The 27,617-nt window shown below is 37.7% G+C and overlaps 1 protein-coding gene across 1 annotated transcript; it reads right to left on the minus strand.

Moving 5' to 3' along the window:
- Positions 1–20: 20 nt before the first annotated feature.
- ERO1B (endoplasmic reticulum oxidoreductase 1 beta) lies at positions 21–26,382 on the minus strand. The gene is made up of 16 exons (XM_054393946.1): positions 26,284–26,382; positions 21,859–21,978; positions 18,663–18,746; positions 18,247–18,288; positions 13,428–13,510; positions 11,411–11,484; positions 7,830–7,950; positions 7,695–7,741; positions 6,595–6,606; positions 5,799–5,825; positions 4,297–4,389; positions 3,884–4,130; positions 3,045–3,114; positions 1,821–1,907; positions 857–990; positions 21–105 (listed from the first exon to the last, which is right to left on the minus strand). Exons 1-16 carry the CDS (start codon positions 26,380–26,382, stop codon positions 45–47), a joined length of 1,401 nt encoding a protein of 466 aa, XP_054249921.1. The 3' UTR covers positions 21–44.
- Positions 26,383–27,617: the final 1,235 nt, after the last annotated feature.

A 27,617-nucleotide genomic window follows, 5' to 3' on the forward strand; every position in this document is an offset into this window, starting at 1 on the left:
GTCATGTAAATGATCTTCACTAATGGGTTGTGCAAAGGCCTTCATTACCTCGTTTGTTGTAATAAAACTTTAAAATTCTGCAATTCTCTTATACTCGTGGAAAGCCTGTAAAACAAAAAAACCTTAAATGTTAACAATTCAACTACAACAAAAATGCAAATCATCACCTTCCAAGGGAGCTGTTTGGTTTTTTTGAACACAATTTTGTTCCAAAGATGAACACCCTGAATATAATGCCTTCCCTCAAAAAAAAAAAAAAAAGACCCACTATCTGAGTCTCCACTATACTTATGCAATACATTGCAGGGATTAAAATTTGTACATGTTTATAGTCTTCCTGACTTCATTAAACAACTAAAAATCTCTACCCAGAGATAGTAATTTTAAAAGGAACAGATTATTATATTCAAGATCTGAGACACTAGAATGATGAACAAAATAAGGTCTACACATCTTTTCATTACTTGAATGGGGTAAATTTAAAAAGTTAACTAAAGCTTTAATTAAAAATAATGACTTTATACACCAAAAATCCAAAAGCTTAAGAGAAATACAAAATGTAGAACAGCTGTAGTTGGTGATCAAAAATGAGGAGACAAAGTGACTGTTTAAAGGAATTACATCAAGATTTCACAAGGAGGAATTTATGAGATTTGAGATAAAGAGATGAATTGGATACAAACACAGAATGGTAACCAAGGTTAATAATGAACACTCAACATACTCAGTTTGAAGGCATTAAGTTTATCAATATCACTAATAGTAACTCAGCCTTTTCAAAAGCTACATCTACATGTACACCTCTATCTTTCCACAGACCCTGAGTGTCAACACTGAAGTTTTATGTTATGCTTACCTTCCAAAGGCATTTACAAGAGCAACTATTTCTTGACGTGTGAGCTGAAAACCTTTTGATGGGCTATTCTCAGGAAGGCTCTGTATTTCCTTCTCAGAAAACAAGATCTTCAGAGCAGTTCCTAAGCCCTGCGTCTACAAAAAAGTCCAGTGTTTTAGCATCAATAAATCACCACTGGCCCCATTTAATTTTGTTTGAGAAGGGAAAACCAGAAACAGATCAGAGGTATTAACTGGGACAGCATAGAAAGAACTCCAGAAACTCAAAGAGCCCAAATTTTTAATGTTACAAATTTCTTTGAAAGCTGAACTCTGATAAGTTTAATGCTCTGCAGCAGTACAGTAGGCACCAAGTAACAACTACTCTTAGTTTGGACTTGACGTTAAACCTTGAGGTTTGAAACCCTTGTTCTCAATAAAATAAGTGTTTGCAGAAACTAAAATTGATTTTCAACTCTCCAGTTTTACTGTACAGCTCTGCATTAAATTTCCTGCCTTCTCCATAAATGATAAAAAATGTAATTACTTCTTTTTCTTATGCCTCAATTCACTGAGTTAAATTTCTTGATTAATTGCTAGAAAATACAGCAAGTGCTGCACTTCCAGGAAGGCTTCCCACAGGTGATTCTGTAAGGCTCATCTGATCACTGAATACAGTTAAGATACTGACTGCCAGTAAGACCTTGCCATGAAGTGTCTACTTTAAATAAATTTTTCTGGTGACTACAAACTATACCTTTTAGTAAACTAAACATCTGGTGACTAGACAAACATCTTTAAACAGTAAACTAAACATACTTCTCTTTAATGCATAAGTAAGAATATCAAAAGACCAACCATGTGCAGCAAAGTCTGAATGCTAAGGTAAGATGCATCCTGCCAAACTGAAATACATGTTTATCTTCTAACCTTCACAGCCACGCCCCCACCCTGCCCCATGCACACACATGTGAAATAAATTGTACCTGCAGTTTGCCCCACAGCCTGCATTTGTCACATCCAACACAATCCATTATGCGGGATATGTTCTTGAAATGCAGTCTGAATTCTTCCTATCAGTTAAAAACAAACTAAAAAAGTTAACTTAAAGTACCTCTTAGTTTTACACAAAAACAAGATTAAGTAATGTAGTACCAATAGAATTTCCATTGTCTATTACTAAAACTGAGGAAAACCACTACCTTATGTAGTCAGGCCATAAGTAAGGTCCATGTAAACCCAGAATCTTTTTTCCAAGCCACTGTTACCAGTTAATTCCTCAAACCACAACCCCCTGCCCCACCAAGACAAGACATGCAAGATAATCTTGGATTCTGTACACTGTTTCTACCAACTGTCTCAAAATCGTCTGAACTATAAATGCTGCATCCCAGCCCAATTTTACTTCCATTATTTAAATTCCTTTTGAGCCAGCCTACCTTTTGACAAACAGGTAAATAAGTAACAGTTCCCAAGAAACATTTCCTGTCTAGAGCTGTAAGTAGACTGTTGCTTTGCAGCTTCAGTCAGAGTGGAAACACACATTAATTAAGATGAATTTGATTAAATACTTAAGGTCAGAAAAACACTAGCTGGGCTAATAAACTACTGGCACCTTTCTAATTACATTCTTTCTAATGCTTAAGAAATTCCATACCACTGCTGAACTACGTATTAAAAATGTCATTAAGTAACAAAAGAGACTGAGCCACATTCCAACTGTGGAATTGTTGTGCATACCGATCTGAACAGCAGCATGTTAGCAATGAAAGTTATAGGTAACAGCATCCATATAAAATTCGCATATCTAGGAACTATGGTTTTTTAATGTTAAAATTATAATACATTATCTTATACTATATAAGACATCTGTTTTTTTAAGCAAGTATCACTGTTTTTACCAGATACTCATGAAAAACACATACTCTATTTAAAAAACACCATTGCATCTACTGATAATGCCAGTTCAAATCATTTGCCTCATCACGGTCCTGACAGCAGACCCAAGGCATTAAACCACAGATTTCAGTTTGCTTGACCCAGGACAACACCTTGTACTCCTTTAAAGTAGATTAAGAGGCCTCACATACAATTCAGTAAGTTTTTTATCCTGCTTTTTCTGCTCTCAGCAGTGTGCTGCCAGTAAGTAGAGAGTAACAACTTAATTTCAAAATGGATATTTTGGATATCATTCACAAAATTCACTTTACCTTTAATGACTTGGCTCCTTTTTTATCTCCAGCAAACATGGACTTTTCATCAAAGTGCATATGGAAGGACCTAATAAAGACAAAATGTTAAAAAAAAAAACAAACCCCAAACACTGGCATAAACTACAGCGTTTCACCCAGTCTGGTGAGCAGCAATGGACATCAACGTAAAATACTTTTCAGAGTATTCATCTCTGCGCAATATCAGTTCTACCATTTGATCACTGTAATTTGAAATCTTTTTTTGCAGTTTATCTGAAATTTTTCTTCACTCCATTTCCACTGATCAAGATGTCTTTCTTAATATAAACTGAAACTGTATTAATGTTTGCTTCTCAGCTGATCACTGACTTAACACAATTACGATTAGAGACAGCAACAAAGCCACACAGCACATTACCAATCAGAAAAGAAGTGAGAAGATGAATAAAGGAACTGGACTAAAGAACCTTGCATAAAGAGAAAGGGATGGCTAAAATCCCAGAGGTTAAGCCTATATAAAAAGCTGGATTACTCCTAGAATCATTTAGACTATATGTACTATTTTCCTTTTCAAAATAAATCATGTGCACATTAATGAAGATTCAGAAAAAGCAGCGAACAGAATGGTTTTGTTGTTGCTGGTTTTGTTTGGTTTTTATAAAAATTGGTACATTCAAACCTCGGAAATATTAATCTCTTCCTATCTAACGCACAAATCCCTCTCGTTCTGTCCTCCTAATTTCTTCATTCCACTCTCCTCCTTGTTCTGTTCTATCATATCAAGAAGTCATCAATTCTCACTTGTGAGAAAAGAACTGCAAGCTACTTATTAAAAAAAAAAAAATTCTATGCCTTACTTTGTATCCCTGAAGATATCTAGTAAGAGGGCTTTAGATTCAGCATCCTCATGGCCATTTCCAGTGTAAAGGTCAACAACTGAACGTTCAAAGTATGGTGCAACCTTTGACAAAGCACGCAGCTCTATCAAATATAAGAAATACAAATTTTTCAGCCTCCTTGGTCCTTCTCCTTTTGTTTCAGCAGGATCAAAGCGGCGAGTGAACTCTTTCACATTCGGTCCCCAGCGAGGCTTCCCCCAGGTTTCTGCAAAGGTGGGAAGGGAGGGGCAGGAACATAAAACATACATAATTAGAAATAGACAGCAACTATGCATCAAAAGCATAAAAAATGTTCAGAAAAAAAAACCCCAACAAACATGTTATAGATATTGTAGAACTCCATTCAGCAATTTTATCTAGACTTAAATTACCTTCAAGAAGATAATTTGCACAAAGATGCAAGTTGATGCTAGCGTGAAGTCCAGAAATGAGTTTATAAAACACTCTTTTCTCAAGGCAAAGACCTGTTCAGGAGAAAAAAAAAAAAAGACAAACAGACCCCAAAGTAATTACTAGAAATAATGCATTAAAATAAATATAGCCTGACATTTCAGTGAAGGAAGTCTGCATAGTTTAACTTTCAAGAGTTACAGTTACAGTATTGTTAGTAAGCCCTTATATGTATCACAGGAAAAAAAAGTACCAAGAATGAAGTTTAGCATTTCTTACTTGGTATTTCAATGCTCTAATAAATACAGTCAAATATGTATATGGTCACGTAGTACAGAAGAATTGCCAAACAAAACCAAAATGCTTACATTGTTTGAGCAATAAATTTGGAACAGTCTCGAATTTTGACAATCTGGAATCCAGAATTATACTGTGACCCATCCTAATCAGAATCAAAGCTACTGAATTAGAGTAGTGACTGTACAGAAATACATCAAATTCCCCCCAAAAACCACATGGCACTGGAAAACACCATAAGTGTTCCCAGTTGTACTCTAAATTCACTGAAGAACTAAATCTACAGAGCAAAAAATATTACTTTGATGGACACAGAGCTCTAGAACATAAAGAAAAATGCAATGGCATTGGGCAGCCAAAATATAGTTAGAAAGCAGAAATCACTTCTACTACCACTTGGACCAAGAGGCAGAGACTACGCTCCACCAAGAGGCAGAGACTACGCTTGGAATTCAGGGGTTTCTTCCTTTCTCAAAGGTATGTCTGGGTGACTTCACTGTCACTCCAATCTGCAGCAGTGGAAGCAGAGAGAATGATAGCAAAGCCCATCTGTGAGGCTGAGATGTGAACTCATTTACAGACATCCCATTTTAAAAAGCATGTACATTTGTACATTTTCCTACAAAAGCACCAGTTAGAGACTTCCAACTAGACAAGACTTACAATAGGCGGAATGAACTCAGTTTAAAACTAAGCAAAATTAAAGCATTTACTTCTCTGCACACTTCCAAAATGCAGTTTCGTTACCACTGTAATAATAATTGCATTTAAAATATGAAAAAAAAATAATTCCTCTGTCTTCTGAACACACATTATATATATGTTAGTCCATATATTGGGAACAGAACCATCAAAAACTTTAATACTTTTTAAAGCTGTTTTCAGATAAAAATGTCTAGCAATAATGTTCCTACTTCGATGCCTAAACTGAGCAGAAAATTCCAAGTAACTGGTATGTAACTCCCCCTTTATAAAAAATGAAACACTGAAGGGTTTATGGACTATAACATCTAAGTGAATGAGATATCCAAAGACTATCAAGAAAAATATATTCTTTGACACTCAAAAGTTCTGCACTGTTCATTAAAGAGCCTACACTATGAAAAATATTTTAGGAGATGAAAAAAATTCTACAGTGTTTTATCTAATTATTTTAACATTATATTAACCTTTCAAGAGCCTTTACCTTCTAGCCATGTGTAGAAAGATTCTCCTGTAAATATAAAAATACATAGTTAAATGAAGAACATCAATTTTCAGCATTACTATTCATACTAACATTAGCTGCCACCTCAACATAAAGCTAAATAATTTAGCTATTAAAGTGAGAATAGGCACTGAAGTGGCTGAACGTCGTGGTGAGTTTAAATCTGCTGGGGTCAGATTAAGAGAAACAGTCAGGGCATTCAGAAGTGTATGGAAGTGCAAGCCTGATTATGCATGCACTAGTGGCGAAAGACATGATGGATACGTGTAACTGTATCTGATAGCACTTACCTTACCTTACAGCTACTGTCTGAAGGTTTCCTATTGACACAGATCTTTGCCTGAGAGCCTTCAGCTGACTACAAAATTGTAAAGTCTCTTGCCCCACAGGCAAGACCACATACTTTATTCTCCTCACTTTCCCAAGATCAAGGGCGTTCAACAAAGTACACAAAAAAATGTCCCTCTTCTTTTAAGGGATCTGACATCACTATCAATGGAGCTCTGGAGGAGACCCAGGAGTCCTTTAATTTATGCATCTCCAGTTATCTTGCTAATACCTTTATCACAATACATATTCTGCTACTTTTATCCACTCCTTCCCCTTACTCCTAATGCAAGACTTATCCCCCCAAACCCTCATTTTATGATCAATCACCTGCATAAAAACATAACTTTCCTGCCTTCTAATGCAACAGCAATAAAGTGAATAAATCAGATGGCAAAAACTCTAATGCTTACCTTACTTCTGCAAGTCAAGCAAAATACTTACTTACCATCATCGCCTCCTTAGGAGGAAAAAACAGAATAAATACATAAGCATTAAAAAGATATTTTCCACACAAAACTAATAAAACACAAGCACTTAAAAAGTGCAAGAAACCTTATCTACCAAAAAAAAACCCAAAAAAGCTGCTTTCCATCCACATCCTCCATAAGACCACCCGAGACTAAACACATTGTAACAATGAAATTTATTAAGAATTTGATGTCTTAGTAGCAGATGATTTACATATTCTTGAAAGCTATGTTTTAGCTTCAGAAAGATGGTTAGGAAGCTTTCTTCAGTGTACACTATTCAACAATCCGGCCAGTGCTCCTTTCTGAAATTCTAATTCCTGAGTTGAACTGCTCTTGCAATTCATTTTATTGGTGCATACCAGCAATAAATTATCATAATATTTATAAATACTGAAAGCTGTCATGTTTTTCTAACATACAGTGATAGATTCCAATTCAATCTCTTGGCTAATAGTTAACTTTTAAGGGAAATGAGACACACTGGCATGAGAAAGCTGATTCATTTGGAACACAAAGTTACAGTTTTCCATTTAAATTTGAAAACTTAAAGTCCAAGTCATTGTTGGTTTTTTTTTTCTTTTAAACATTTTTGCAGATAACTGAACCTTCCTAAGCATCCACTCTTTCTTCAAATAATGCAGTCATTTGTATATTGGTATTACACTAAACATTATGGTTGGAAATTGTACAGTTACTTTACACTAGGATGACTATGAGCTAAATAGCTTGACTTAAATGTGCCAAGAGAAGAGTACAAGAGTGCTGAATTTGTTGCATTTTAACTCCTTCCCATCCACACTGGAAAATTACTGGGACACTTACTAATCAGTTTGAGACTTCAACTCCCCTGACATTAATAAGCCTATTCATAAGAGTAAGATTACACATGTATGTAATCAAGTATCACAAAACTTAAGTCTAAATATCGAAAATGGACAGCTGCTTCTGCCGAGGAAATTAAAAAAGCAGAAAGCACACCTACAGACTAAAGACTGGGATTTGCATCACTTCTGCTGCAATAGTCACTATGTTAAAAAAACTGCATTAGGAAAAAAAAAAAACAGGCAAGACCCACCCCTGCTAGGTGCCAGTGGATTTAAGGGACGATAGACAGACCGAGGCCTAGAAAATAAGTTAGAAAACAAAAATTAGGTTTAAGATAAACTAAAGAGCAAGTATATGAAATAGTTTTCCTCTCCCCCCCAATTACTTGAAGCAGTTTTCCTCATAGATGCTGTTCCACACTCTCCAAGCAGAAGGCCCCTTGTATCCAGTGTAACGTTCTGGATTCAGCAGCAAATCCACATACTGTGCATCTGGAGATCTCTCATCTAAGTAAGAAACCTTTTGTTACATATTCTAACTGATCAGTTAAATATTTAATTACAAACCCACAATACTCACACAGCATTGAATGTAAATGTAACACTATCCTGTGTACCAACTGGATTATAAATGCCTTGTAATAAAAATATAGCAATAGACATACTAAATAGAAAGCTCAAAAGTATGAGATTTATTACAGTCTCTTGTACAGCCACAATTTCTAAAACTTCGGAGCACATTTTATATGGCTTCTTCAACTCCACCATAAACACTTGTCCTGCGATGTGTCCTCTCACCCGACACTAAGATAGAAACAGAGTTTTGTTTTAAATGGGCTTCAAAGTCAGCATTTATTTGACTGGCAGTATTTGGTTGGAGGGGTTGCTTTTCTGAACTGGGTATACTGCTATAGGGGCTTCTTAATACAGACAAGGTCAAAGAAACGCATCTTGCATTTGTTACGTATTATACGCTTCTTAGCTAAATGCCTTTTTTCACCAGATACCTTTGTATACTGGCAGAAAGTCTGTATTACATTGCTTAACTGAACAAACTTTCAGCACACCTGCTATCTCTGTTATGGAAAGAAACACATTATTTAAGCAGCATTTTAACAAGCTATACCTTCATCTCTATAGTTCACTACAAATTCAGGCATTGTATCCAAAGGAAACTGTGAAACAGTACCCTCTCTGCTTAAAAAAACTGTATGAATAGAAACTTAAGTTTTGAGCCACAACTAGTAAAAAAACAGGAAGAATTTCCTCCTCTTCAAAATTCTAGGTCAAGTGCAGCTCATGCTTTAGAAAACAACACATACAATACAAGATAGAAGTCCAGAGATTTTTTTCACAGGAATAGGCCAAGCAGTCCCACTGAGTATTTCCTCAGATGCTGAAAAAAGCCACAGAAACAGAGAGTGAAAACTGCTCTAAAAAGAAGAGATGATTCTGCACAAGCAGTTAAACACCGCTTCAGCAGCCGTAGCAAAACCAAGAGAAAGACACAAGACGCACAACACCACAGTGCCAGATGAGACAAGCTGGGAGCAGGTATAGATCTGTTAGAGGGTAGTAGGGCTCTGCAGAGGGACCTTTACAGGCTGGACAGATAGGCAGAGTCCAACAGCATGAGATTTAACACATCTAAGTGTTGGGTTCTACATATTGGCCACAACAACCCCGTGCAGCGCCACAGGCTGGGGACAGAGCGGCTGGAGAGCAGCCAGACAGAAAGGGACCTGGGGGTACTGGTTGACAGCTGGCTGAACATGAGCCAGCAGTGTGCCCAGGTAGCAAAGAAGGCCAATGGCATCCTGGCCTGTATCAGGAATAGTGTGGCCAGCAGGAGCAGGGAAGTCATTCTGCCCCTGTACTCAGCATTGGTTAGGCCACACCTTGAGCACTGTGTCCAGTTCTGGGCCCCTCAGTTTAAGAAAGATGTTGAGTTGCTCAAACGTGTCCAGATAAGGGCAACAAAGCTGGTGAGGGGTCTGGAGCAGAAGCCCTATGAGAAGCGGCTGAGGGAGCTGGGATTGTTTATTCTGGAGAAGGAGGCTCAGGGGAGACCTTATTATTTTCTACAACTACCTGAAGGGAGGTTGTAGCCAGGTGGGGGTTGGTCTCTTCTCCCAGGCAACCAGTGACAGAAGGAGAGGACACAGTCTCAAGCTGCACCAGGGGAGGTTTAGGCTGGATGTTAGGAAGAAATTCTCCACAGAGAGTGATTGCCCATTGGAATGGACTGCCCAGGGAGGTGGTGGAGTCACCGTCACTGGAAGTGTTTAAAATAAGACTGGATGAGGCACGTAGTGTCATGGTTTAGTTCAACAGATGGTGCTGGGTGACAGATTGGACTTGATGATCTCAAATGTCTTTTCCAACCTGGTTAATTCTGTGATATAAAGTTAAATTACAGCTTGCTTTACTTCTTTGACAGCATGGCTAACCTAAGCAGTTCCTACACTTCCCGGTCACCTCAGGTCTTCATTTTTTCTTCTTGTTATCCACATATAACTGAGTCTGTGAAGCAGTGCAACAGAAAGATGAAAAGCTGACCTGGATTATGAACCTTTTTTCACCTAGATCAGTTCCTTTATCTAATTTACCATTAAGACTGACAAAAAGCTGATAAAAAAATAAAAGTAACAATACAGTTTAGTGCTACAGTTGAGCAAATTAGGAGCTCTCTCATTACCAGAAAGAAAGGAAAAGAGAACAGTTTCTAACTCCTCACAGTCACTCCCAGTAGCTATTCTCTCTTACCCCTCCCTGCTCCAGCTCACAAACTCACCTGATAAGCAGACAATCACAACAATCTGGGAGATGGAAGGAAGATGTCAACTTACTTTCCAGCTATTCAAGTAAGCTAAATTAGCTTGCCATGCAGAGCCAGTGCAAAAAAAAAAAAGAAAAAAGAGCACTGGAACAACACAGCTAGGGCCAGTACACCCTCCTTCAAAAGGCATGATGTAAGAAGAGATGGAAGTAGAATCAGGATGTACTTAGACTAGTATTACTCCTAAAAGAAAGGCTCTTAAAATGTACTTTTCCCCACTAAAACCTCGTAAAAATACAAGCAGGCAGCTTGAAGACAGCAGAGACAACAGCATGTAACAGTTCAGATCTACAGTAATGCTCACTATTTATCACAGGAACAGCTTATGTAGAGTATTTTCACAGTTATGCAGCAGAAGTGCTGAAAGGGAACAGCGGTTGTTAAGTCCATTACAGCTGCTACTTTCTGAGTTGGCATCAAACAATAGCCTCAAAGTAGATTAAAACATCTTGCATTATGTACTGTCTTCTTAGCATAGAAAGCTTTGTAAGGTATTTATTAAAAAGGCCTTTAGCAGTCACTCCTAAACTTGGCAATTCTCATGTTTTTTTGAAAAGAGGTCCTTCAAACTTTGAATGTTACTAGCAAATAAAGACTCACATATTTAGAGCAGAGGGAAGACACAATCCAGCATTTTCATGTTCTACCAATAAAAGTCATTACAAATAAGGACGAGTTTAATGTAGAAATCATTTGGAAGCATAGCATGGCTGGAAGAACTCAGTCCAAGCATAAAGAGTAGAATAGCAACAAAAATAATACACTAGTAAGAAACTGAAACACCTGGAAAAGTAATTTATCCTATATTTGAACTAGATGCAACTCTTCCGTGTGAGGAAGCTTTTAAAAAAAATATATGCTAACTCCCTACCATTTACCTTCTATTTCCACAAAAGTCACCTGTTCACTGTATTAACAGGAGGCAAGAGTGAATGTGCATCATGTAGACTACCAAATGCTCCTCATAAAAAAGCTTCCTTTGCATGTAAGGTAAGAACTGTCAAATTTCCATTTAGCAAAAATTAAAACTTTTTTTAAATGCCTGTTTGCAGAGGAACTATAATTCTTAAATTTTATTTTAGAGACAGTAAATAAAACCAACAATCGGAAAAAGCTTAAACATTTTACCATCAAGTTCACAAAAATGATCCTGTGAATCATCATGTCTTGCCCAGTCAATGAAAGCCTCCTTACTTTGGTTACTGAGGGGAGAAAAATACATTTGATTTTAACATTTTAAATAAACAAAATCAGTAAGAACTACTGAAAGAAACACAATCCACGTATAGTAATTAACTTGGAATTGAACTCTGAATTACTGTATCTGAAACTTGAGAATATATGAAGTTACCATTTATTAGCTGCCCAGAGATTCAAGCAGACATGAACTGCAATACTTTAAGAAGTTATCTTATAGATAGCAAAAAAGATTTCATCATATTTACTTGCACAAACTGTGCAGCAGCAGTGACTTTGCATCCTCTTTCATAGCATGTATTTTTAACACCTTTCGAAGTACTACTTTAACAGCTGTCACTTTGGGGAGGGAGGGAGGAAGCATATTTTCATAACCTATACTAAAGAGATCTACAATACTTAGCCTTGCTTTTCAGTGGAGACTAGATGTACTAAACACTCCTTCCAAGTTAAATTACTCTGTGAATATGATTTGCTTTTAGTCTTTTAAATAATAATGCTATTCCACTCACTTTTCAAAGGCATACTGTACAGAGAAACATATACTTTGAAGTTCCCCCACAAAGAAACACAGTGCCAAGAGCTGAATGCTTTCTTTTATGCATACGTGCAGCACAGAACTACTAATGCCACTCTACCGACAGCAAAACGTAAGAGAGGTTAAAACTGGAAACTGTGCTCCAGGGTGCAGTGAAGTGCCCTGAAATAATGAAAACAACCTATTTCCTTTGATCAAATTTGTACCAGCACAATTTTACAAACACAGGCAATTCTATAAGAAGATACCTAGAAGATCTTTAACCTTCTGCCAAATCACAATAGGAGACTTCATACTTAGCATTAGGGGAGGAACTTCTTCAGTAATTACTAGGAGGCAAGATTTGGTAATCTCACAGGAAATACAGTTGAAAGGAAAACAACCCAAAAATCATGAGGATGATGCACCACTATGTGGAGAACATGGAGGTTTGCCTACAAAGCACAGACCCTCCCTGCACTTACAGGATCCATTACCTGCCCTCGCCCAAGTATAATTAAGATATTCTACTCTCACAAGAAGTGTTCTCTTTAGTTCTCCATGTGTGTACTTAATCTCATATTCTTTTGCCCTACATGAATGGAAGAGAGTTAATAGTTCTTATTTCACCTAAAAAACTCTTCATAAAAGTTTTACCTAGTTTGGTTTAAAAACACTGCATGTCAGGCAGCAGCAGTTGCTTTTTCAAGGCCATCTGATTTTGACAGGAAAGAGTTTTATCAACTCTATCAGGTGCAGCTGCTGAAATCTGAGGTCAAAGGCACCACACTCTCACCAACAGTGGAGAACTAATACCTCTATTTCTATTTTTTTAAAAGGTGGAGAGTAGTACAATGCAAGTTTTCCCAAGTGCTGTTCCACATACTTTCCTACTCAGGAGCAACACCATCCTGCAGAATTCCTTCCACCCAACCCTGACTGTACCATGCAATTATCAAGACCAGGGAATTGATCCAAGCTAAAAATAACTTTGACAACAACAGAAGTAACTCATAAGCTCCCTGATCTGGTTCACTGAATGATCATAAACAGGCATCAGTGTAACTGAGGGACACAGCAGGACAGAATCCCTTAATCCAGGACAGTCATCAAGAACAAAGACTCATACTGGTAAAAAGCAGAAAAATCAGGTGAGTTTAGTTGCAAGTTTCCTCTGAATGTTGATGCTGTAAGGTACTGCTTACAAATAATACCAAAGTGGGCTTTTTTTTTTTTTTTTTTTTTAAAGGAAGTCTGTTTGTCACTTAACACATTTACCTTTAGATGTTCTTACATCATTTCACATTTACTTTCTAACAGGCTAAGGAAAGAATGAAGAACAAAAAACAGAATATTTCAAAAAAGAGACAGACAAAATTAAACACTCCTTTATTACTGTTTTTGTACTATTGTAAATTGCAGAATACCTACCTTAAAGTACTGTTAACTGCTCCCAGTTTGTTAGCTTGCTCACAGTCTTCCAGTTCTTTGGAATTATTTGCTGCCTTTGAATACTGTAGGAAAATTAATATTTAAATTAATTACCTACAATTCTGTAAGGACAGGTGCTGTGAAAATTATTTCTAGGTTTAGCAGTAAATTGGCTAGTACTAGAGAAAACCCTCAGATTCCAAAAGCTCTAAGTAATTCTGGGACACTTTTTATTTCTGTTTTTCTTCACTTAATTTCATCAGGCCAGTTTCATTCTGTGGAATTAACTACCATAGAAAATTCAGCTAAATATGTAGGAATTTTGTTAGTTTTGGTTTTGTTTGCTTATTTGTTTAAATTAAATGGGGTTCTGAAGTGTTCCAGATAGTTATTTACATTGTTCTTTCTGAAAGGACATTGGAAGACAAGCAGTGTCATTCCTATAAACATACCTTGTGTTTTGCAAGCATAATCATACCCCAGATGCCATTAGTCATTTAAGTAAGAAAATACATCAGTTTTGCCATTTCCCCTTCACGTTTCATTTAATTCTATTCTTTGGCATGCTTTAAATGTGCGCAGGTCTAGAAGAAAAGCTTTTCAAGATGAAGTTTTCATTACTTTAAAACCAGAACTGAGGTATTTAAGCTGAATTCTGATTCTAGAGTATTTTTTTTTAAAAAGTAATCCACTAAAATGGACTTACTATTAGAATACTTATAATGAAAACATGTGAAGAATTAAGAAATTAAATTCCACTATTCTACAATAATATGGTTATGTCAGCAAGGAATTTAAGTCTGTTAGTTTAAAACTGAAAAAAACTCATCTAAAAATTTTGGAGCATAATAGCCAGTACCAGTGCTCTCAAAATATAAACCAACAAAATCTCCACTTTTTATTTTTAAGTTATTGGACTGGATTATTTTTTGTGTGTGTACGCTTTCTCTTGCAGACTAAGCCTCAGGTTTACACAGATACTTATCACAGCTCTTAAGAAATACAGAAAATAATTTAATGCTAAGTAACTGATAGCTTACATAAAGCTAAACTGCTGGCTTCCCCTATACTTAGAGTACACACATACTTATATGAAGGACTACTGTCTGAAACCAACTCAAAATAAAAACATAAGATAAAAGGCTTTGCTCCATCCTTCAGAAATAGTAAACAACAATTATAATTTGATACATTTTAAAAGAAAGAGAACAGTTCATTTCTGAGGACACACTTGAGGTCTAGACATCAAGAGGCAAAGTACCATCACAATACTTCTCAAAAAGAAAGAGATAAAACTGTTTAGATGAGCAAGCAAGACTCCTTGCTTTAAAAATGTATTTACCAGAATGAACACAAGGAAACATAGCAGAATCTACTGAAGACCAAAAGGAGATTAAAATACCCTCATAACTTAAACCTTGTTAGAGGCCTTTCCCCTAACTCTAGAAGAATATTCTCACTTAATTTTCTTGGATTTGTCAGGTATGGGGGCTCATTCTTTATCATCACATGGATGTTAAATGGAAAAATCTGAACAAGTGACTCTGGACTTGGACTGCTGACAAAATAACATAAGAGATGATGAAGTAAACATTCTGTATGTCTACAGAGTTGCAAAACAATCTTCACCCTCAAATGAAAATACACACTCACGTCTCAAAACCTGCTTAAGTGGGTCCATAGGAGGGCCAAGATGATGATCAGGGAATTGGAGCACCTCCCCTATGAGGAAAGGCTGAGAGAGTTGGGGGTTTTCAGCCTAGAGAAAGAGAAGGCTCTGGGGATACTTTATAGTGGCTTTCCAGTACTTAAAGGGGGACCCTTTAAGTGAGGGATTCTTTGTCAGGAACTATGGTAGTAAGACAAGGATTACAGCTACAAACTGAAAGAGGATAGACTTGTATTAGATATTAGGAAGAAATTCTGTACTGTGAGGGTGGTGAGACACAAAACAGGTTGCCTAGAGAAGATGTGGATGTCCCCTCCCTCTAAGTGTTCAAGCCCAGGCTGGATAGGGCTTTGACCAACCTGGTCTAGTGGAAGGTGGAGGCTGGAACTAAATGATCTTCATGGTCCTTTCACACCCAAACCATTCTATGGTTCTATGAATACATGTTGCCAGGCTTCACTATTTTCAGTATTTAACAGCCACAGCTGTGATCAGTGCTTTGTGACCACTGTCTACAAATCAGGACAAAGTATCTATTCCTGCCAAAGCAGGATCTCCTAAGAGTAGTTTCTGGGAAAACAGAAGAGAGGTGAGCAAGAAGTAAAATATTTTCAGTGTTGTAACCTTGAGTTACTGCATCCTATCCCTTGCTTCAAAGTTTAATACAGCAACTGTCATGACAGTTCTTTAATGTCTAGCCCCCCAAAATGTGGTCACCACTCAAATGAAACAGGATTATAGAAAAGTAAACTACTTTGTGTCTCTTTCAACATTTAAAAAAATATATTGGTGTTGAGAATTAAAAAGAGATCCTCTACTTCTAACTGCACTTTTGTGGGGAAATCTGTGTAAGTGTAACCCTGGTCTTTGTGGCTACATGAGCTTTCAAAGGAAGAGCTGCTATGGTTCAGCAAACAAACAAAAAAAATCCTCCACTAAAGCCTAAACAAAGCTGGAAGTTTACAGATTTCTCTGCATTAGGAAAGAAGGGCAGTAGGAAACTGCATAGAAGCCAAGCACTTAGACCACAAAACATTTCCCCACAAGATTCTCCCCTGAGTACATCTACTCATTGTTAAAAAGATGCCTGTGGCTGTTTTCACCTATTCAAGGCAGACACTACAAGAATGAAAGACAGAAACTGGACATGTATGTCCCCAGAGGAAAAATGCTTTTTTAAATCTTTTCCCCCAAACCAATACTATAAAAATAATCCACAAAACACAGGACTTTCCCAATGGACCAAGCACAGGCTAATAGCACAGTACTTGCAGTCCTTGAAACAAAACATTCATACTAAGGCAAGCTTGATGTTTCCTCAGAAGAAGGGATTGTCAATTTGTCAGTTAAACAAGACTAAGTTTTTAATTGGGTGCAAGAAAGATCTTTAACTAAATCCTGAGAAGTAAGAAAGTGGTGTTGGTAAGATTTATGTCAGTCCTGAAGACAATTTTCCTGCAGAAATATTTTGTTTTCTGACAGGGAAGCAGGAGATGTTACTATTATTTGCTTTTCTACAAATTAAAGATGCAGAAATGCCCAACTTCAAGCACTGTAGCTGGCTGCAACAACCTGAACAGCAAGTCGAAGTAAACAAATAGAAGCAAATGATGGCTTCCCAAAGAAGCTGTCCCAGCTTCTTTAGCATACTGAAACCAAAGGGTGGCTGATTGTTCATTTCCAAAGTTCAATTCGATACACTTATGTGAAATATCTTAAGAATAGCACAGTCTTTGGCTACTTAACATCTTATTTATGGCTCTCAAGATTAATCAAACAGGAAGCTCAAACACCTACTAGAAGAATCCTTTGTAAAACTGTCTTTAAAGAATTAAAATGCCTCTTTAGGAGGCATTACAATGTTCTAGGAATGAGTTCCTCTACAATCAAGGTTGGAAAAGAACAGAGTCAGTGAAAAAAATGGAACTGGCAACAGATGATCCAGCTAGAACTCAACATCTTCTGAAAGCCCAGAGACAGTGCCAAAATTTGTCTAGTACAACTACTGCTCTTTGTGCTGAAACTGTGAATGACTGATATTTAACTCACATCAGTGAGAAAGATGTTTCTTCTCCGATCATCAGAAACCTTTAAATCAAGAGGCACATTTTACTTCAGAATGAGCTTAACAATATATGGATAAACAGGAGTTGAGACTTCCTTCTGAGCTAAAGCTTGGATTGACTTGCCTGCATTGTTCATGAAAGGAGGACACGGAAGTCATCAATCCACGGTGAAGCAGTCCTCTCAGCTTTGGTAATCTTTCTTGGCAGAAAGCCTAAGCCTAATGCAAAGGGTCAGTTATGATACTGTGACCTATACTCTGATAAGGCAAGCGGCAACTATGGCTGCCCACTGAGGCAGAAAGTACTGGGGCGATAGAGATACAATAGTTAGCCAAGATTCACCACAGTCACGGCACTCAACAGAGCTCTCATTTGGACACTATTATCCCATCACCTACGAAAAATGTTTATTGTTGTCACTGTGTTTTAGATTTGGGGGTGAGGGAGGTTATCTGTGTTTCTGCTCTGACCTCTTTTCTAGTTATATACACCCTCTTTTCTTTTTTAGCTTTGCTACAATCACTTGGTGACCTAAGAAAGACTTGACGAGAAGTAAAAGTCACAGCACAGCCTGACTACTTATGCTTGCATCAACCACTACATTATCTTTAGACTAATGACCTGCTCAAGATTAGACACAGCAAAATTTATGTAACCATTCTGGTTCTTTTAATAGTAGAAGTTGTGGCTATCTACAATTCTTTCAAAAGACTGCTCTGCTACTGCATGCGTATCTCAGCCTATTATAGCTTCATAGAAGATGGCCTGTACTCAGAAATGAAAAAAAAAAAAAATTTTGCATGAGGCTTTGTGGGAGCATGTACTACATCCCTGATCATTCACTGATGCAGTCTGCACCAGTTCTCAAGCCATGATAGTCTCAGAAAGACATGACAGTACCAGCTATGTCAGAAACACTATCACACGTGACAGTAAAAATGTAAAGCCGCATACAAGAAGTGATCAGTTATGTTACCGATTTCATCACTATGCCAAGAATGAAGGTTTGTGATAAAAAGGCACACAGCTCTTGTAATTTAAAAAAAACAAAAATTAAGAACTTAGAAAAGTAATGACTACTTACTTTATTAGAGCTCCCAGCCTTAATTCCAACAGGTATTTTGCTCTAAAACCAAAAAACAACTGTTTTTACACTTCACAAAAATCGTTATGCTTGATTAAAATCTACAAATTAAATATCATTCCCACATAGGTCACAGCAAGCTTGCTTTTAAATAATTAACTTGATTCTTTATCTTCACAACATGCTATATCCAAAACAGTGCTAGAGTTCAGAACAGAATTATTCTTTAAGTTATTTGTTTTATTGGTAAAATAAATAAGTCCTTAGAATATATTGGTGGTATTTCTGCTTTTGGTCACTCTTATTTAACTTCAGAATCCCATTAGTAAATATTGTTAGTATGATATTAGTTACTGCAAATTAGCAAAGTTTTAAACCAAACAATATTTTTATATTCTATATTATTTTATCCATACCTCAGGACAAGGCTCTACATGACAATCTTTGATAGAACAATGGCCATCATCAGCCCAAAATGGGCATGGTCTCTTCAGGTTGACCTAAACATACAAACCCAAAAGATTACAAGCAGCACTTATATATGGCAACTTTACAAGAAATAGCTCTCAGTATCAGGAAATCCTTTCAAATTAAAAGAGAGATGACACCAGGAAAGAAAAAAAAGAGTTAAGCATAACACTTCAAGTTTGGGAAGTTTTCCTGGAGTTTGTTGGTTGATTTCTTTTAACTGCTTTCCCTCTTGAGTATAAGCTGAAGCTTGCTGAAGTGGAATTGTTAGTTAGTCTCCAGTGGATACAAACACATAGCATATTAAAGTGCAAAGTAAATCTCTCACCTCAAATATAACTTTAAAACAGTAAAATAAACTACTACTTACACACACTAACAAACATTAGTGATAGAACACACTTTGATCTCACCACTCCTAAACTAAAGAATACAGACTAAAGGTTTTCCTGAATGACCATTCATAAAATTGCAGTACACCAGCTTTTAAATCTAACTTTATAAATACAAAGCATTTATGCTCAGTAGCAACCACTATTTTCCAGATAGTCAGTTTTAAAACTTTTAAAATAAAAAAAAAAATTAAAAACCACACAACCCAAAATTAACAATTTTCCTTACTTTGTTTTCCTTGTGCTAGTGTTTTTCAGTTGATAAATACTACTCATGAAGATATTCAGCTGAAGTTACTGTTTACATGCAGCAAACTTCATCTTGGATGATGTATTCACTTATTAGTAACTGTTGCAGATAACTCACTTTGATTCTGTGCTCATAGAATATGATGGGTTGGAAGTGACACAGCAAGAGTTCTATAAAATGCACAGTAAAATTATGCCTAATACTCCACAGATGGCATCAGACCCTAAAGCAGTTTCAACACAAAATTTTAAGAACTATAAATGTGCTTATAAAAATTACTTAAAACTATAAATCTTAAGTCACAAAACTAATCCTTACAGTACATACTTCATAAAAAACAAACAAAACCCCCACTCAACAACATAGAAACTACAGTAAATTAATAGTCATATTAAAGATTATAAATAACAGTATTCTTGCTTTACCTAGTAGGTTAAAAGATTGAAAACTAAATGGAAGTGTTTAGTCCCAAAGAACATGTTTTCCCCTTTTATATAGGAACATAGTTCTAATTAATGTAATTTATATCTTGCACTTTCACTGTACATAGGAGAAATATAGACAGGAGACAAAGCTTAAACATCTAGTACAGAAATGCCAGAGCAGGCCCTCAGGCAAATAGGCAACTGAACTCTAAATCCCATGCTCCAATGAACTTAGAGTAAACTACACACAATAACTGAAGGGTTCACAATAAGAGAAACACACTACTCGATCTTTTCATTTGGAGAAAAGCTGAAATAACTGAGACATTGCTTTACTTTCCCTCCAGCCTATTGTCTTAATTTTGACAGCTAACAACAATCAAAACTGTACACCAGATAAAAATAAATTATCTTTAATGTCTGAAGGATAAATTGTTCTGTAACACCTGGTACCCAAATTAAAGCAAAACAAAAGGAATTCCCTCTTCAAAGGGTCCGTCAATACCATTAAGGTTCTCCAAAGAGCAAAACAAAGTTTGACTTGTTCAAACTAAATCCTAAAGTCCTCTACCAAATCTTTCAGCAAGTAAAACCTTTCTCTGTTTTCAAAACACACATACAAATTTAATTGCTACATAGCATCTGAAGGAAAGACTGTTTTCAAGTTTTCTGTTTCGATGTACTTACTCAGCGTGACTGGGAGTTATAAATTCAGCTTCAAAATGTTATATGGATTCCTCAGTCAAATAAACCCAAGCTAACATGACATTAAGCAGATGGTACAACTTCTTAGAGGTGATGACAACTATCTTCTAATCACAGGTCAAACCATGCTAGCACAAATACATTAAAAGCAGGGATTTCAGGTTACTTCCTCTTCCCCATTTCCAATATTCAACCCACAAACACCATTCTTGTAAAAGAATATGCAAAATTTTATAATTTTTTGTATTTGTTAATTTTTTTTTAAAATAAAGCAGGAAAAAGTGTTACATCACCTTCACAGTAAGGCCTATTAAGTAAAACATGCCCCTTCCACCAATTTCTACCAAAAAAACCCAAGACCAGAAAATGGTTAATTCTACAATCATTTTCAAAGTCTAACAATAAAAACAATGCCAACACGCTTAGGAAGATACAAGTAACTAGGCAGTAGCTGTTCTTACAGAGAGGAACACTGTAAATAAAAGAATACTGCTGTCTAAACTGATGATTAATTCAGAAAGAACACCTGAAAATCAAGATATACTACTTTCAGAATGAGTCAAGCGCACTAAAAACCAGCATACGCACACATAGTTCTAAGACAAATTGAAGTTGCACAGCACTTGTACTGTAATCAATACCAATTATGCACTGACTACACAGAACGCTCTTCTACTTTTTCAAGCCTGACATATTATCATTTAGAGTATTATTCAGTATTTGTCACAGATTAAAAGTTAGATTCCTTACGATGAGGCTTCCATAGTTTATGGTTTAATGTATAGAACTATATAGAGACAACGTTTTTTATTCCTTCCTTTCTTTCCTTGAGAACTGTCCCACTAACTATTCTAGAAACCACTCAGCACAATTTCAGCAAGACTTTAAAGCTTTCTTCAGTCTTTAAATAAAAACTCCATAGTCCATGTTAAATTTTCTGTTCTTTTATGGCTGTTGAACTAGTAATACAATGGGAATACCACGATTGTATTTACAAAATATCATGATTCAAATTCCTATTACAAATAAAATTACTTCAGAGTAGGGAGTGTTATCAGAATAAGTATATTCCCTGGGTGCTTACTCAACCTGGTTGATACTGTGACATCAAAAATACTCTGTTGCTTATTCAGTGGGGAAACAGTGAAAAATATTCTGGCTTACTTAGTCAGTTTTCAATATAAATTTTTCCATATCACAGATGGAAGTACTAAATAATGTGTGGTGAAGGGTGGGCTTGCACACTGATCCTTGGAACTGCCCATCTATTAGTAAGATCAGTATTAAAGATGAGGTAGGATTGCAACGCACCATTAATCTGCAGAACTGCTGTTGAAGTGAAAATTCAGAAAAAGTATAATTCTAATCATACCTTGTAATATCTGAAGTAATCACGTTCTTGCAGTTTCTGTATTTTGGGGAAGATCTTGAAAGTATTGAAGTCATCGATGCTTTCTATGTCACACAAACAATCATCTAGGACTCCTGTGAGCTATTTAAAAAATACATAAAAATGTAGTTTTCATTAAGAAATGCAGTATTAACTACAGAAAAATCCTCTAAACAGAAAAAGATGCCAGCAAAACACAATTCCATAGCAAATAATTTATTTCTCATTAACATATTCTATAACATACCTTACAGAATCAAAATTAGAAAATAAAAAATCCAAAGCACTTTCTTTGAACTTAAGTCCACCTCCAACTGAGTTAGTTAGCCACACTAACACTTTCAGTCCTGAACTTATTGACAGATTCAGCATATAGAATTTTCTGCAGAATGAGCAGTAAGATTTCCCAAATTACAAGTACATGGTATATTAACACATCAGAGTTGCATACCAACTCTCGTTAGCTGAATTGCTCATTAGCTGAATTGTCTTAAAAACAAACAAAACCAAAACAAACAAAAACCAAACCCCACAAATCACAATCATATATCGCCATCTTGTTTTTATAATTCTTCTCAAAGCATCAAAACACTCCATCTAGTTCCTTTAGACATATGGGAGAAAGGAGAATCCGTACTTTTGTGCCCCAAAAAAATAGTAACTTCACAGTTAAATTCTATAAATAAATACTAGGAAAACCAGGTGTAGGTATCTGCATTGTAAGGTTGAAAAATCTATTGTGAAACTACAGTCCCAGCTTCCTGGTCCCATTCCTCTTCTGACACCAGGAGAGCAATCTGGTTCAAGGTGCTGCACCAGCTTAAGACCACCTCTATGAAGAGGAGTGCACACAAGTGCGGAGGCACTACTGCCAGTACAGGAGAGAAAGACAGGACTGTACAAGTAGCTCAACTAACTTAGAGACTTAAGCCACAGCAACACTTTTGCTGAGATCCTGACAGCATCTTAGTGAAAGGCAGAAACATTAAAAAGTATGATTCTATTAATATTTGTATGATAAATTTCATTAGCTCTAAATTACTCCTAAGCATAGCTTCTTAAACAACTACAAATGTGTTTGAAAGGCTGTTCAAATGCAAGTTAGAAAGCTACAGATCATAGCTAAGGGTAAGGAATCAGATATTGCTGTTAACTACTACTGTTCTTCAGCCACACAGGAAATGCATTGACATAAAGGATGGCCTGGAAAGCATATAAAATAGGAAAGCCCTCATATCTTGTATGGGCTTAGAACTTCTAACTATTAAAAGGTTATGTGCAAAAGCAGATGGAAAATATTTTTTTCTCCACAGACTTCATGTAGATGAGATTATAAAATCATCTTATCTGTTTTATGCATGATAAATCACTTCACTACTTTACAGAACAGATACCCTTATATAACCAAGCTTGATGTAAGAGAGTCATTAGAAACTGAATTATAGGTTTCTTCTCTTTTATGAAGCATAAAGGAGGCCTGGTAGACAGATTTCCTCCAGCCCCCTGTGAGAATAAAAAGGTGTGGGTATGGCGATAAAGCATTTGGTAGAAAATTAACTGTATGTAAATCCTGCTTTTCCTGAGGCACTAAATAAGCTGTCACAATTCTGCAGAGTAGATATAGCAGTGAAATAAAACTCATTTAAGGGAAGTTACTTTACCCAAAGTCTTCTACACTGTTATGTTTGTCCTGTTCTCTCACTTCAACTCCAGGCTAACAGCTATGAAAGGGCCTATATGCAATTACAGTTTTTTCACACAACATGAAAGCTCACAGCATTTATAACGGCCAACTTCAAAGTCAGAAGATGAAACTTTTTATTATTGATACTTACAGAAAAAAAAACCTGGATGCATTTTCATCTATAATGATTTCATTAAAAATTCTGAATTTCCTTTTCAGTCACACAGAAGAATTACTTTTGCAGTCTTTACACGTCACACCACAAAAGAAATGGCAGAACATTTCGTTATAATATGAAAAGGCAAAAAGATAACTGACCATTTTGCTCAACTATCATGAAACTGTATAAACAAGATAAACCTCATGTGAACAGCAATACTGAAAACAGTAGGAAAGAGTCAAGAAATTTTCTTTGGAATCAGAAGAGTAGGGAACTGTTTTGATGACCAACTCATGAAGTTATCCACTGCTTACAAAAATATTTTTATCATCTATGCAAAACGGAAAGCGATTTTTCAGGGGATAATGTTCCAAATTCATTCAGTGTCGAATCCTCATGGAAAAATAAAAAGCTGCAGTCTTTTTGTAAGATTAAGACAGAAAACTAATGAAGGTCATACATTTGTCAGATGTCTGTGACAAAATTTTGATTCTAAAAACAGCTTTTTAGAACATTATGTAGTTTCAGAAATAATCCTGCCACAAAATCAGAACTGGTCTAAGAATTTTTTTAAGATTACAGTAACGAAAGCACGCAAGTGAAATCCTCCATTTCTCTCTCACAGCTTTTGAAAAAATGAAACAGCTGTCTTTATACATAAAATAGTAAAATTAATGCTTCCTTAGAAGGCATGCTCTATCTATACCAAACCACAGTTTATTAAATTGTCTAATAGCACATAACAAACACCAACACAGCAGCAGCGTCAGTTCATAGCACACCAATACAACAGCAACATAAGCTTCAAGTACCATAGTTAGAAGGGTTTTGATTAGTACAGGTGTAGCCTTCAGTGCTCTCACTTTTGTAATGATGGAACACTAAGAACAAGCAGCTTTGGTAATTACATTCTGTTAATTACACTGAACTCTAAGAAACTCCAAAAGCATTAGCTTACTACAATTTGTGTTCAAGAAGTCATCTGACATTAAATAACTATTTCTCCTATATTTCAAATATACTTATCAAAGTATTTCCGTGTATCGTCAAACGTATTTTAGCTCTTGTACAGGTAACAGAGCTGTACTGGAGATGTTATCTCCTCCAAAATAAAACAACCTTTCAGAAGGAAAGGCCAATGTCCAACCTGTATCAATTCCTCCTTATGAAATCTGGAAAGAAACATATTCAACACTTCAACGTTAGAAGCTGAACAAACGCCCGCACCAGTCTATTCCTACAAGCAATTTTATCAGTGTTATCAGGTTGTTATACTCTAATTGCTTCAACAATTATAAGACCACCTGGGACTCCTTGTTTTGTTCCGTAACATTTTACTTTGCCATAGCTGCAGAATGAGAGAAAAAATATAGGTAACATGATTTTAAGAACTAATGGCTAGCTCCTCAGTGCATATCAAACTCTAGGTATTTAAATCCTGAATACGATATGCCAACAATTTTATGAAATAGTAACAACCGCTCTGCCAAGTGTCATAAGAAAACTATGCCATTTTGTAAACGGCTCCTTTAGGAATCTTAATTCAATAAGCACCTCTTTATTCTAAAATTGCTACTAACATATGGGATTTTCAAGCCTAAAAAACCTCAGTTTACAACAATTTTTTTAAAAAGCCATAAAAGCCATCTAGACTAGACTACTCTAGTCACTGTCTTAATCACTTACAACATAGTAGGTTAAACAAAGCAGAAATTTAAAAACTGCAAGAAAAATAAGTGTCAGACACAGAAGACAAACTTTGCTCCACGTGGACATTGTGTTTCCACATGAACTCACTCTAATATCTTTGGCCCAGCTGATACCCTTTTCTGCTTGACACCAGCTGTTATTTCAGTCACGGTCATACTGATGAATAACGAACTCCCAACTAGAGACACTTGTCCTTCTGAAGCTGTGAAGGCAGTTCACAGAAAGAAGCAGCATTCTCATCCTTCTCTGTAACGCGTGCAAACAAATACGACCTAAACACAAGCCAAGCCCGGACACTGATACTACCATTCGAACATATGGCTTCTCATCGACTTCATAAAGACGCCAAACTTTTTGTCTAAACCAAAAGTACGATCCAACCCAGAGCTCCTCAACGTAAGAGTATAGACACCAAGCAGTGGTATCTAGATTAAACACTCCTCTATGAGCTGGACCGTTATGTAAGGCTCCCAGGTAAACCAACCTCTTCCCTCACTGTAGCAGCGGGGCACCACGGATCGGAGGCACCCAACTGGCCGGCCGCGGGCTGACTCCCAGCAACTAACAACCCGAGAGTATCGGATATGAAGGACGTGAGCTACAGACTTCAGCAAGAGATCTTCAGACTTCGATGCACAACGCACAGCCCGAAGCTATCCTGTCCCCCACAACCCTCCGAAGTGCCTCCATCACCTTCTCCAGCCCGCGACAGGAAGGATCTCTGCCCTCCTTCCCCTCAGGCAGGGGTCCGCAGCCCTATCCAATGCTAGTGGGACATCTCTGCCGAGCTATGCTCCTCCTCCCCGCCATGTGGAGACCCCGCCGCTTCGCCCCATCCGCTGCTGGTTCCTACCTGGGCCTTCGCTGTCAGGACGCAGATGAGCACCGCCAGCAGCTGCGTCGCCAAGCGTGTCCTCGCCGCTGTGCTCCGGTCGGCATCGCCACCGCTCATGCTGCTGCTGCCGCCACCACCACCACTCCGCCCGCCACAGCTGACGGGGGAGGGCGGCCCTGGCCCCGCCGCACAGAAGCCGCCGCCGCCGCCACAGGAAGAAGACGGAAAAACCCGAGGGTCGGGGGCGGTGGCGGTGGCAGCGTCTACTCCCAGCACGGCCACTCCCGCCTATGGCAAGAGCCGTCAGGCGGGGGCGCCGCGCTCACCCCAACCTGATGTCCGTCTGCTGCCGCCACAGCACCGACACACGCGCACAGTGCCCCCACACTGCCGCCGCCACTACCCGCCTGCTCCTTCGGCCGTCGCACAGCATCCCGGGAACTGTAGTTCACACGCGCGCGCAGGGCTGGGGCGGGGCATTGCGCGGTGTGGCTCCAATCAGAGAGGACCACGCGCGCCTCCAAAACAAGCGACGAGCGAGGGGCGTCTGGGCGCGTGTGCGTAGTGGAGTCTTGTGTTTGCGTGTCGACGCGTAAGGAAGGCACGATGTGGGCGATGGCAGCTTGCGGCACCGTCCCGCCGGGGGTGTCACCCCTGTTGCCGCACAGTGTGAAGTAGCACGCGCTTCCGTGAGGCAGCGCCGCGGGCCTCATCTTCCTACACCCACCTCGCCCCGGCGCTGGGCGGGAGGGAGCCGCCGGCGGGAAATTGTTTACCGGTCCTTGTCCAGCCTTCGGTCTCCTGTTTCGAAGAGACAAAAAAATACTAGGGACTTACCGTCTTCCTGCGGCTGCCAAGTGCTGGAAGGTGCCTTAGAGGTGATCTGTGTTGAGTGTTTAGAAGTGGGTTCTTTGTCTTTCAGGTTAATCTGCCCTTTATTCTCAGTACAGCAGCTTTTATAACAAGCTCTTTATACGAAGATAGGCACGCCTGATTTGTGAGGGTTTTAACAGCGAGCACAGGAAGATAGGAAATACACCTTTGCCTTGTCTGATTCTCTTACTTGCTCCCTTTGAGAGTAAAGTTAAAAGTTAATCTAAGAGCTATGGACTCCATCCAGTGGTGCTTTTTAAATTATTTTTTAAAATAATTTTTCTAGTTCTAAAACTATCCCCCAATTCCTTTCAGTGGAAGCACAAGCCAGTGTGCAGCGATTTGGAGCCTAGAAGAGCAGAAGGTGGTGCTTTCAGGTGTGGTTTCATGTTAAGAATGAAGTAGTGCCTTGTACAGAAAGTGGCAGGCCTGTTTCTCCTTTCCTCCTTCTCCAGGTCCCCATCCCATGTACCTGCACT

Source organism: Indicator indicator, chromosome 2 (assembly GCF_027791375.1).
Source record: "Indicator indicator isolate 239-I01 chromosome 2, UM_Iind_1.1, whole genome shotgun sequence".
Classification (NCBI taxonomy): Eukaryota; Metazoa; Chordata; class Aves; order Piciformes; family Indicatoridae; genus Indicator; species Indicator indicator.

What these genes read in the sequence shown, in the direction of transcription:
- ERO1B (XM_054393946.1), bottom strand. Translation starts at nt 26,382, where the DNA reads ATGAGCGGTGGCGATGCCGACCGGAGCACAGCGGCGAGGACACGCTTG. An exon ending in ATGTAGAGCCTTGTCCTGAG is followed by an intron (nt 18,289 to 18,662) that starts GTATGGATAAAA and finishes TTTTGGTTTTAG; the next exon opens with AGCAAAATACCTGTTGGAAT. An exon ending in CTTGTAAATGCCTTTGGAAG is followed by an intron (nt 106 to 856) that starts GTAAGCATAACA and finishes TTTGTTTTACAG; the next exon opens with GCTTTCCACGAGTATAAGAG.